The sequence below is a fragment of the Canis lupus genome, chromosome 11 (assembly GCF_048164855.1).
Source record: "Canis lupus baileyi chromosome 11, mCanLup2.hap1, whole genome shotgun sequence".
NCBI lineage: Eukaryota > Metazoa > Chordata > Mammalia > Carnivora > Canidae > Canis > Canis lupus.
The window spans coordinates 53,606,352-53,618,537 of NC_132848.1; the positions used below are offsets into that span (position 1 = coordinate 53,606,352).

Below are 12,186 nucleotides of genomic sequence, written 5' to 3' on the forward strand. Positions count from 1 at the left end.
TCAAGCTCACATAAAATGTAGGACTTGTAATTCTAACAACAGGGTTAAATGACAGGATTTAGAGACAAAGATAACACCTGCTTTAGGTAAGACCATATAGGTCCACTTCTGCCCACCATTTGCAAAGTTGCAAAATCAGAAACTGCTTTGTAGAGCCCCTTGTGACAAGAATGGATGTCAGCACTGATCTTGGGGCAGGGGCCAAGTAGTACCTAACAATCTCAGGACAGAGGGCACATTCTGAGATGGCATCCCCACAGTACTGTTGGCCTGCTCCTAACGGCTGGCTTGTCAGTTGAGAGAGGCTCTGCTCCTGTCTTGTTAAATGATGGTGAAATGGGGATAGCAGGAGTTTCTAACTCAGTGTATCTATTAGTGGAATAATAATCTACATAATGGCCAGGATTTCCCTCTCAAGGTGTTCAAGAAAGCCCACACTCACCACTACGGAGGATGCAATTTGGAATTAAGACAGGTCCGTTCCAAGTTAGATGAGCAGGGAACACCAAGAGCTGTCTTTTTCTTTTAGAGTGAACGGAGTACCCACTGGTTTCCCCCCAAGTCCAAATGCCATGGGTTATTTTAAGTAGGGCAAGCTATGCTTTTCTTATCCCTTAAAGATATATTGAAAGAACTTAGCATTATTATGGCAATTGCAGTTTGCAAAAGCTGGGGGGGGGGGGCATGAGAGTATCGGTGATCACACCAGAGAGGAGAATAATATTAAAATAAAATGCAGACCAGATTTGAAGATCTCTCCAATAGATAAAACTGGGTAAACCACATAAGTGAAACTTAATCTAGCGTATTTTGTGAATGTAAGCGAAAGTTAAAGTAGGTTATTTCTTATAAGTGCTTTTGGTAATCATAAAGGACACTTAAATTATCTTCTTAAAATGATATAAGGTGATCACTTTTAACCAATGCCCTGCCAGTATGGAAATCTCCATTGCAATAACCAATGGTTGTAAAGGCTTAATTATGTCTTCATTTTCATGTTGTAGGCCACCCTGTGATGTCATACCTCTAAGAGTCATACCAGTTTCAGGTATGAAGTATCCCTGTTTGTGAGCACTTTGGTCAATAAAATAGTGATGTTGAGTAAAGCTCTCTGAATTTTCTTTTGACAACAGAAAAGAATAAATCCTCACATGAAGAAAGCAAACCCTCAAATGGAGGAACATTAGAGTAGATGTAATGCCCGATGACCCCTCAAAGAAAAGAGGGGTCCCCTCAGTCCCTGAGGCTGGCAATTTGGATTTCTCCCATGTCCCAGCAGGCCAATAAAATTAACAGGCACACTTGGACTTTCTGGTCAGCCATTGATATTTCCTTCCAGTGCAGACAGAGAATTGCACTCAGTAGATATGGGTGGTGCTAGGGAGAGGCTGCCTGGGTCAGAATTCTTTGTGAAGGATGAAAGGGACAGAAGCTTGGAGGTTCCTTTGTTGGTCAGAGTTCAAAACAAGTCACCATAGAAAGTTGCCCTGAGAGCCATTCTGCTTCCATTCTCTTTTACATCCATCAAGGCTTTTCTTTTACATAGAAAAAGGGGAAACGTTTAAGAAAGAGAAATGTTTCTGTTCAGTCTTTGCCTTCTAGTTAAGCTTTAACCTTGACAGAAGCAAGTCAATTTGCAAAGTTAGTAAGGGGAAAAAGGTTTGCAGAAAGATACTGTGTTCCAAAGGGCACATGGCGTGGTCTGGGATTGGTGAATTCCTTGCATATGAGGAAGACTGGAACAACTTCAGTTTGGTCTTTTTGCTCCTGTCTCCCTCTGACTGTCGTCCTCAAAGAAGTAAAGTATAAAGAGAGGGAGCAGTCACCAGGCAGTCCAGCTGGTCCAGCTCTGCTTGACTCCCAGGTACCTGAAGCTTCTCAGGTCATGGTGCAGGAGATGAAGAGAAGAAAGAATACATCTGTAGTAGAGACCAGCTCTCCAAAAACTACTTGGGGCATGTGGAGGGTGAGAAGGGTTTGGCAGTGGAGATTGCAGAGTTAAAATTTAGTAAATTCAGATAACAGATAGAAATACCCGCTTTGAGTAGGAAAATTCACAGATACAAAGATATTTGGGCGGGGGGGTGGGGAGACCATCAATCCTAGATGAGGTTAGGGCAGGAGATTGGGGTTTGGGACCAGTCACAATTTGTGCTTCTCAAAGAATTAAAGAGTAACACAAAGCATAAAGATTGAGTGTATTTTTACCAGTGCAACCTGGTTTATCTGAATACCAAGAATAGCCTTGAAAAGAAAGCAAAAACACCCCAACAGAACAAATCAAAATGTCCAAACCAAATCAAACCAAACCAAACAGAAAACAAGAACAGCCAATACTGAAAGAGCAGGTGCAGTTTTCTCCTCTTCACCTTTTTGTGCTGGGGAAGTGCTATTAGTATTTATATGTCTTCTTCATGATTTGTTGGCAAACCCCTCCTTAGCTTCCTCTACCACTTGCTGCACCCCAGCACTGACTTATTCCTGAGACTGGCTGCCCTATTTCCTAATTTCGGTGGAAGGGTTGTGGTCCCAAGAAACCTCATTTTAACTTACTTCATGCATTAGAAGACCAGACACTTTCCCTTTTGTGCTTAAAAAACAAAAGGTGGCCATTAAACGTTAAAAGTCAGGAGGCTGAGAAAAAAAAATCAATGGAAAAGATTTAAATAAGAAAAACAATGGAAGTTTCTGCTTTCTTAGAGACCCGTGGCTCTGCAAGCTGACTCTCCTCATTGCCTGTTGGTTCCCAGCCCCCACGTGTCCCATCTTAGTCTCAACACTGATACATGCAGTCTTGCAGGACAAAGCACTACTGTCCTTGCGAGCTGTGCTCCCCTAGCAGCCAGCTGGGAGCTGCCAGACTCAAGGCCACCAGGCAGACAAACAAAACCCTGGAGGAGGTGTGTCTGGATGGACTGACCTTGATTCACCATATGGGGCTGGCTGGATCTTCCAAGTGAAGGTGGGAGTTGGAGAACACTAACTCAGAAGAGTTACATGGCAAGCTGAGGATACTCCTCCCTACCAGCATTTAGCAGGCTAGACCTTAGTGCTAAAGAGAACTGTGAAGCTTTTAGCAAACCACATAACCCCTCCAGATCTCATTTTTCTCCTCTGTAAAATGGGCATATGATCATTTGCTCTGCCTTCTGACCAGGTCATTAGGAAGACTAAATGAAGCATTATTTAGTCACTACTAAATACCACGCAGGTGTTTATAGAGATGCCTTCCTAGTGTGATTTCAGGAGTTTGTAAAGATAAGGCTCTCCACCTGTCCACTTCTCCTTTCTGAGCCCTAGAGCCTAAAATAGCTTGAAAGGGAAACAAGTCTTCATGTTTAACAAAGAAATGCTATCTGAAGTGCACATACTCCAGGGAGAAGATGTGCAAGGACACATTTACACAGGAATGAATGACTGCATCACAGATGTCTGGAGAGGCAGATTTGATACGGGGAGGGAAAGAGAGTGCTCCTGAAGTTGGCTCAAGGATAAGGATGTGGGTGCATAGGGAAGGATAGAGATGAGGGAAGACAAGATTCTGAGGATAAATGTCACCAATTTTACAATTTGGCTTGAGGCTGATCCTGCCACTCAGGGGTTTTTTTCAGACATACAGATTGAAATTATCAAGAAAGAAGAAAGAAATGGTTTATCCCATCCTGCTCTTTAGGAGCTTTTGTGCTGTGTAAAGAGACATTGTATTAAACTCTACCAAACCTCAGGCCCATTGGCATTGAGCAACATTCTTGACACCAAAACTTTTCACTGGCTGTTACTCACATTTTGCTCATTAGGACTCACCCAGACCAATAACCTCAATATAGTTAATTCTCTGAGACATTTCTTGCTTCATCATCTTACCTCTCCTTGAATCTGGAGCTTCCCAACTCATGTGCCACCTCACACTGGTGGGTACGAGGCTGATATGTGCGTGTAGAATGGAGACTCTTTTGACTCTCTGGGCAGTGTGTGGGGTCCAGGGCAGGTTCTCAGCTAAAGCACTCTTGCCACCGACCACAATGAGCCATTCCTGTGTTATTCTGTGTGTGCCATAACATTCTGTTATGCCATGATGTGGGAAAAAAAAAAAAAAAAAAGGAAAGCATCACTCTAATCCAATTTTCTAACTGTAGAAAGAAAAATGAGCCAAAGAAAAATTTCTAAATGCAAATCCTACTCTGTCATTGCCATTCAATGACTCCTTATTACCCGTAAAATAAAGTTCAGACTCCTCAGAATGACAGTTGTGAATGCGTCCTTTTCGATCTGGCTCTCCTTCATCCCCCAGGCCCCAGTTCTGATCACCTCAAGCTGCTTGCTGTTTCCTGAATGTGTCATGCTATTCTTATCTCTGTTTTTTTTTTTTTTCTCTCAAATATTGTTCCCTCTGCTCCTTTCCTAGTTCTCAAGAGATTTCTTGACTTTAAAAATCCTCTCCAGTATCACTTCATCAGAGTGTATATCTCTGACCTCTGACCTTCTTAGGCTCCTCTAGGCCTTTTTTCTTCTGGAGTACACATACTGCCATATACATACCCATAGCACAGCCCTTGTCTTACTCCTGTGATCATTTGCTAACCTGGCTGCTTACCCCATTATAATTAACCCCTGGAGGGCAGGCTCTGTATTCATTCATCTTGTATTTTAAAAATAATAGGTGTTTAGTGAGTATTTATTGGAGAATAATCAATCCATCCGGGATGGTACAAGAGAAACTATTGAGTTTTCTTTTTTTTTTTTTTTAAATTTTTTTTTTTACTTTTTATTTATTTATGATAGTTACAGAGAGAGAGAGAGGCAGAGACACAGGCAGAGAGAGAAGCAGGCTCCATGCACCGGGAGCCCGATGTGGGATTCGATCCCGAGTCTCCAGGATTACGCCCTGGGCCAAAGGCAGGCGCCAAACCGCTGCGCCACCCAGGGATCCCTATTGAGTTTTCAAATGAAAACTGATCAACAGTGGTTAATCACAAAATTCTTAATAATAATTACTATCTTTTTTTGTTGGGAATCTACTGTGTGGCAAGGACTGTACGGGAGTCTATATGCCTGCTTTGTTGTCCACTTGATAACCCTGCAAAGGAAGAACAACTAACCCCAATTTTATAGGGGAGGAAAATGAGGTTGGGAAGCGGCTAGGTGACGTGTTCAAGTTCACACAATTATTTAGCAGCAGAGTTGAGTTTCAAGCAAGGTACTTTTGACTCCAAAGATGGAGCTCTTTCTTCTCCCTGCCCTAGCAATGCATATTGAGATATATTTTTGAGTACACATTCCTTACCTGGATACATCAATATGTATCAGAATGTGAACGTATTTGCTTTCCAAGTCTCATATGCCTTTTGTCTTTCTCAATCCTTGCTCTGCTCCATTCTGACCACTGAACCCCATCTTAGGACTTTGGTATTTTCCGATCTGGTTGTAAAGCAGGGAGATGGCTGGGGGTGGGGGGATCATTAAATGTTGATAATGTCCTGTTCATAATTCTCCTGCCAAGAACCCATTACATAAAAGCTGAGCATGGAGGTTTTCAGAAATGGGAGCAAAACAAAGTGAGGTGTATATAGAGGGGCAATAAAGAGACCTGTGCAATTAGTGGCATGTGTGGCATTTGAGAACACTGAGACTGAGTAGGAATAGAATGGCAAGTTGTGGCCTGAAGAAGATAACTGTGTTGGGGAGAATGATGATGAGGGGCATATATGGAGAGTTAAGAGAGTCAAAATGTTAGATACCTAACTGGAGATGGGACATTGAAAAGTCATGCATGCATTCATTCTGTAAACATTTATAAGCCAGCATGTTCCAGGAAGGGAACAATGGGATAGTTATAAAAGTTGGCAAGGAAGGGAAAATGAGACAAATCTAGGTTTAGATACATAGACCAGACAGTGAGATCTGGTCAAATAAAGGGAAAACCACCTGCCATGGAAAGTTTCCTGCACCTGTCACAGTCCTGTACAGCTCAATATCAGTTTTTCCAAGAAGCCCCTCTGATTCCTCAGAAATGCATTGCTTTCTCCTTCATTTCTCTCATGTCGGGGAGATGAGAGGCAACTGTGCCACATTAAGAAAATGAAAATGAAAATTCAAATTAGGAAAAGGATAAGGTATTCTTCAGTAAAAAAAATAAATAAAATTTTTCCAGTTCTAGGAGATATGTTTAGGTGGGACCAGAGTTAAGGAGTAAAAAAAAAGATGAAAAGAAAAGGATGTTAGGATGACCACATGGGCCAAACAGGTGACAGATCACCTCAGATTACCTGACAGGTGGGTCATGACAGGTGTAAGAACAGACTAAGAAGAGTGCATTTGGGAGCAGGGTTTGCATGTCGATGGTTTGCAGAGTAAGTCAAGAATTCTCATGTTTATGTGTGCTTCACCTTTACAACTGATTTAATCCTTTTAGTAACCTGTGAAGTAGGAACAATTTCCATCCTTATTTCATAGGTCAAAAAACTGAGGAACAGAACAAATAACTTTTGGGAAGTGGCAGCCCCAATATCTGAAAACAGGTGCTCTGGCCCTAATGCCAACTCGTAACCACTTAATATGCCTTCATATGCTTCTGCTCATTAAATTCCCTACTGTAGCTGTGACGCTTAAATTGTAAGTTATTTATTTTTAGGTGAGTTTATGACATTCATCAGGATCCTATGAGAATAAATTAGCTGGCACAGTTGAAGGAAAATAGAATGGAAGTTCAGCATCCAGTTAGTTGTTAGTTGACTGCATGTTTGCCACCCTCTAGATTTTCAGCCTCTTTAGGATCAGGGGTCTTCTTTTTTGTCTTATAGCAGATGATATAGATCTTTGCATAAAGCAGGTGATCATAAATGCCTATCAGCCAGCTCAGTTTTAGCAGTTCTGTACCATTTCTTTTTTTTTTTTTTTAAGATTTTATTTATTTATTCATGACAGACACAGAGAGAGAGAGAGAGAGGCAGAGACACAGGCGGAGGGAGAAGCAGGCTCCACGCAGGGAGCCCGACGTGGGACTCGATCCTGGGTCTCCAGGATCACGCCCCAGGCTGAAGGTGGCACCAAACTGCTGGGCCACCCGGGCTGCCCAGTTCTGTACCGTTTCCAATCAGACTAGGGTTCCTCAGAGACAAAAGCTCCTCTGCTACCCTCCCATGTGTGGGGTGGTTGCCAGGAGACAGCTGCCCGGCCAGGAGCAACATTTACAGCCCCCAGCATGCTGGTGGGGCTGTTCAGAGTACTGGCAATGGACTTAAGTCGAAGAGTCACCCAGCCAGGGATGATGCAGGTAGGAGAAATAGGTTTTTGTCATGTTAAGGAACTGCCATGTGGCTAGGTTGCCTTTAACAGCAGTCTAGCCTGCCCTTGTGAATACACAGTGATTTCTTTAAATTAAAAAAAAAAAAAATTGGAGTCCTGAGTCTTGTTTCACATATAGCCTTTGGCCATGGAACTTAACCAGAGGCAGAACCAACCCCTGGGGACCTGTCTTGTCCTGATTAGTTAGTTGTCTCCATCTTGTTCTCATGTCTTTAGGACACGTGGGAGCCCATGTTCTGAATGTGTGAGAGAAAGGCAGCCCCGGAACGCCTCTCTGACAAAGGGCCTTTGTATAACCAGCCATTATTTTATTCCTTCCCAGTGCCTGTTCTGCCTCTTGTTCTTTTTTGGCTGGCCCTGTGAGGAAAACAGGTGAGGGGAATTTTTGTTTTAATCCACTGTCCATTCTTCTCCCCAGGTGTTTTTGCCTTTAAAATGCCTTTGGTCTTTGAATTCAGACCGATCATAGTTTTTGCTGAAAGAATAATCATCTACTTGCAGCTCAGCTGGTCACTTTATTTCTCTGGCCAGCCAGGGAAAGTATTATTATTAGACAATTTCTCTTCTCTCTGAGGGGAAAGAGCAATGATCTGTTCCTCTGTTCAGGCCTCAAAAGAAGGTGAAAAATACACTTTTTCTGGTGGCTTTTGTGTCTGAACATCCCACACAGTGGAGGAGGAGGCAGGTTTATTGATTGAGATCATATCTGATGAGGCCTCTCCTGGTACAGCTCTGCAGCTGGTGCTTTCCATGGCTCCTCAGCAAGTGTGCATTATGAGCTTTCGCAGAAGGCTCCAGGAACCATAACGGGAGCATTGGCAGGGAAAATCTCCATATTCTCTATCCACTCCTGCTGAGCTCGGATTCTGCAATGTGTCTTGTTTAGTTTAGTTTTGGCTTTTTTTCCCCTTACTAATTATTACTTACACCTGAACAGTACATTGTCTTTACAGAATGGTTATATGTGGATCATCCCAACGGATTCTCATAACAGCTCTGTAAAACAAGTGGGGGCAGGTAAAATTACCCCCAGTTTATGGAAGAGGAAAGTGAGGGAATATCGTTTACTTGGGTAATCTAGCTGTCAAGTGATAGGGTAGCAACGAGAATCTTGTAAACATTCTTTTCACTTCCTTGTGTCACTTGTAGAAAAATGAGATCAATGCCTTGGTTATGTGTGTGCACGCTTCCTTTAATTGAAGACTTCAGGTTCATTAAAGAGAAAATTCCCATTCTAATCATTACATTTTCATCCATAAAACCGCAAGCAGGTACTCCCCAAAGTGCTTCAGGATAAAGTAAGTGCATTTTAAGAAGAAGGTGAAATTGCATAAGGGAAATGTAACTTTTTTCTTGTAAAATATGTACAAAAATATTTATGGATATAAGATAATTATGTCTGGGGTTGTTTTTAAAATAAGATGGTGGAGGAGGTTGCGGAGGAAGGTGGTAGACCTAGATAAAACAGGATTGGCCATTTATTGATAATTGTTGATGCTGAGTCTTAGGGACATTGGGGTTCTTATGTTAGTTTGTGCACATTTTTGAACAGTCAAACATTTTCATGACAAAATGCTAAATATATAAAGATGCACTGTTGGTGGAGGAGCCCTTGCCTTTGGAATCCTCAAGCAGAAATAGAAGATCACTTGGTGAATATGTTAGGCAGAACACTGCATAAGAGATCCCCAACAATCATTAGAACCAAATACTGACTGGCATTGGATTTTTATTTCAGTGAGAGAAACTTCCTAATACTCAACTACATAAAGGGGATGGTAAATCCTTCTTGCCTCTATAAGCTTGTATTACTGTTGTTTTTACTTTTTACTTAATTTTTCAAGTTGCGCCAAGGTATTTTGATGAGACAGTAGTGCTGTGTGTTTGAAAGTTTCATTAATGCAAAATGGGCCATTAGGGATCTAGCCCTGGAAATTTTTATTCCTGAGACAAAATCCAAATGCCCAGTTGGGAGAAAAGCAGTCAGAGGAGAAGAGAAAAGCCTCCAGGAGTGTTAGAGGGAAAGAAAACAGGCTAGTTGGTAGATCCTGTTTGAGCAGCAGGAAGGAGGGGCTGCAGGACAGCGCTGTGGGAGCTGTGACCTGAGAGGCGAGGTGAGAGGATACAGTTCAGAAAGGGTGCCCTTCACCGCCAGCCTTAACTACCGGTGACCTTGAGGGGATGCCAACACCTCCAGACGTGTGATGCTGGCAGCTCCCAGAGCCAGTTCTGCCTGACAAGGCTAAGCCTTTTTAACACATTGTTTATTCCGCCGGCAAAATATGGGTTGGAGATCTCTGTGCAGATGGCCTTACGTGGCTCTGCGCAAGTCTGGTAGGCATCAGGGGGTGAGAGGCTGAGCCCTAAGAAAAGTACATTCTGAGCCCCTGTGAGTTCTTGTCTCCTCAGTGCCAAACTGGAAAGAATGATTATTTATGAAAATAGTTCATCCAGCAATATCCCTACCTTATGTTCCAGGGAGCTGTGGATTTGCACAGACAGGGAGAGAACTGATGTTAGCTCAGCAGGTCAGGAGACCAGATTTAAATCGAAAACCATTCAAGTCTTTTTGTTTGTTTTCCTTTTGCCTATATATATTGTGTGTGTATATATATAAATATGTATTTTTTTCTTCTCCCCTTTAACTCCAGGATGACTAAATACGACCTGTGAGAACACAAGTTTGTTTCTCCTCCTCGTCCCCCACCTAGTTTTTTTTAGATTTTATTTATTTATTCATGAGACACACACAGAGAGAGAGAGAGAGACAGAGATACAGGCAGAGCAGGCTCCACCCCACGTGGGACTCGATGCCGGGTCTCCAGGATCAGGCCCTGGGCTGAAGGCGGCGCTAAACCGCTGAGCCACCCGGGCTTCCCTGCCACGTAGTTCTAATTGAATGGAATAGTTCTGTTAGAGATGTGGTGGCTGGTTTTCCTATTTTGACAATGATATTCTGTAGGAGGTGGTTTCTGAAATAAAACTGTGCAGAAAAGGATTCCAGGACACACTGAGGGAAGCCTAGAAGCTCAGGTACACAGGGCTGGACACGTTGGTAGCAAACTGCATTTCCATTGATGACATGTAAAGTGCCTTAAATGTTTCACACTCATCATCTCCCATCATTCTCAAGTCATCTGGGAGCTGTCTCAAGTAAGTCTTTACCCCCATTTAGAAGAAGGGGGTAAGTCTTTACCCCCATTTAGATGAAGGCTTAGAGAGATGGGGAAAAAAAAAAGGCTTAGAGAGATGGCAGACTTAGGTAAGTGCTCATTTTTTACCAGATTCCAGGTCCCATCAGCAAAGCACGCTGTTATTCCAATCGGCAGGATGGTTATACTCTCATGCCTCTCTCACTGCAGGCTTGCTTTCCAGCAAAGCCATCTTTTTACTTCCCTCCTTGGTTACCAGAAGGTGACACAGAGACCACTGTGCCCATAATAACTCTGGAACCCTAGCATCACCACACTGCCAGTACAGCCACCTGCACTTAGGGAAGCTTTGCTGAGTCTCACATCACAGGGCTGAGTGCTATCTAAATGCTAAACGTGATGACTGGGGATAATCAATTCTGTATCCTGGGGAGCCCCTGTGGACTCAAACATCCATTCTAGACCAAGACAGTATTCTCTTAATGCATCGCTTTGACATAACATGTCAGAAGCACCGTGTTATATTTTCCTTTGTTTATGAATCACAGTTGTCTTTGGGGAAGTGCTTCAGAGGAAAAAAAAATCAACGAGAAGGTTTGCACGTTAGCTTGGAGTCCCAAGTTCAAACTTTGGCTCCAGTACTTAACAGCTGTGTGATCTCAGGTAAGTGAGTTACTGTTTCGGAGTCTCAGTTGCCACAAGTATAAAAAACAAACAAACAAACAAACAAAAAAGAATAAAGTAAGAAGCCTCAGAGGGTTACTGTGGTACTAAAAAGGAACTATGCATGTGAAAATATCTTGGAAAGTGAATTAAGGTAATAGTAACAATCACAATACTTTATACTATTGAAGAAGTAAGAATTTGGGATGGTTTCTCTCTCACTTGGCCTTAGGGAGCCTGGGGCATCCTCAATCCTAATAAAAGCAGAGATTTTGGCAGAGGAGGAGCATTAAAAACTTACTAGGCTCAACTGAATACTGTTACAATGATCAAACAAGTCTTTGTCTTAAAAACAATGTGATGGAATGAGGATCTTTTGCAAGTTAAAAAGATGTACAGAAAAAGTATTATTACCTGATGCTAAAACACAAAGGACTAGAATTTGGTTGAAAAGTTGATTTGACCTCTTTTCTGCCTTTAGAGAATGACCCAATGTTAGCCTGATTCTTAGCGGACAGCACGTGCTAGGAAAGCAGTTAGTTTCCTCACACCCCAAACTGATGAAGGGAAAAAACACCTAAACACCTGACTTATATGAAGAAGGGTAGATAAAAAGACTTGGCCACAGCATGACCTTTCACAGGGTCTAACCAGCACATGTGGAGGGTTAAGAGCAGAGAGAGATCATTGCAGCTTTATGCACCTCCCTGATACCTCTAGATATGCTTTCAACACCAACTTTGAACCTAGCACTCTGTACATGTGCCATATGACAGTCACCTGTGATAGTTATTATGATCTCACACAAGGTCAAAGAGGTGCGGTAATCATTCACTCCACATATACTTACTGAGCACTTTCTATGTGCCAGACACTATTCTAGGTTAGTGGAAAGAGGGAAGAGCAGGGCTGGCAATGGTCCCGATTTGTGTGGAGTATGCAATCTGGTGAAGTGGTGATGGTAGCTTGGGTTCAATACTAGGGTGAAAACGAACATAGTGCTGTTACTAAGACAATGAGAGAAATGGCAAGGTGAAGCTTCTCCTAAAGATGGTTTACTTCAGAC

The 12,186-nt window shown here is 42.5% G+C and overlaps 1 protein-coding gene across 7 annotated transcripts in view; it reads right to left on the reverse strand.

The window, feature by feature from the left end:
* The window catches only part of FSHR (follicle stimulating hormone receptor), a 173,800-nt gene that overhangs the window by 122,491 nt on the left and 39,123 nt on the right, over positions 1-12,186 (reverse strand). For 2 of the 7 annotated variants that reach the window (XM_072768305.1, XM_072768303.1), the window contains exon 2: positions 3,865-4,062. The exons of the other annotated variants lie outside the window; for them this stretch is intronic. In XM_072768305.1, the coding sequence (XP_072624406.1) occupies positions 3,865-3,895 (31 nt within the window). In that variant the 5' untranslated portion in view covers positions 3,896-4,062. The remainder of the gene's footprint in view (positions 1-3,864; positions 4,063-12,186) is intronic. 7 annotated transcript variants of the gene reach the window in all.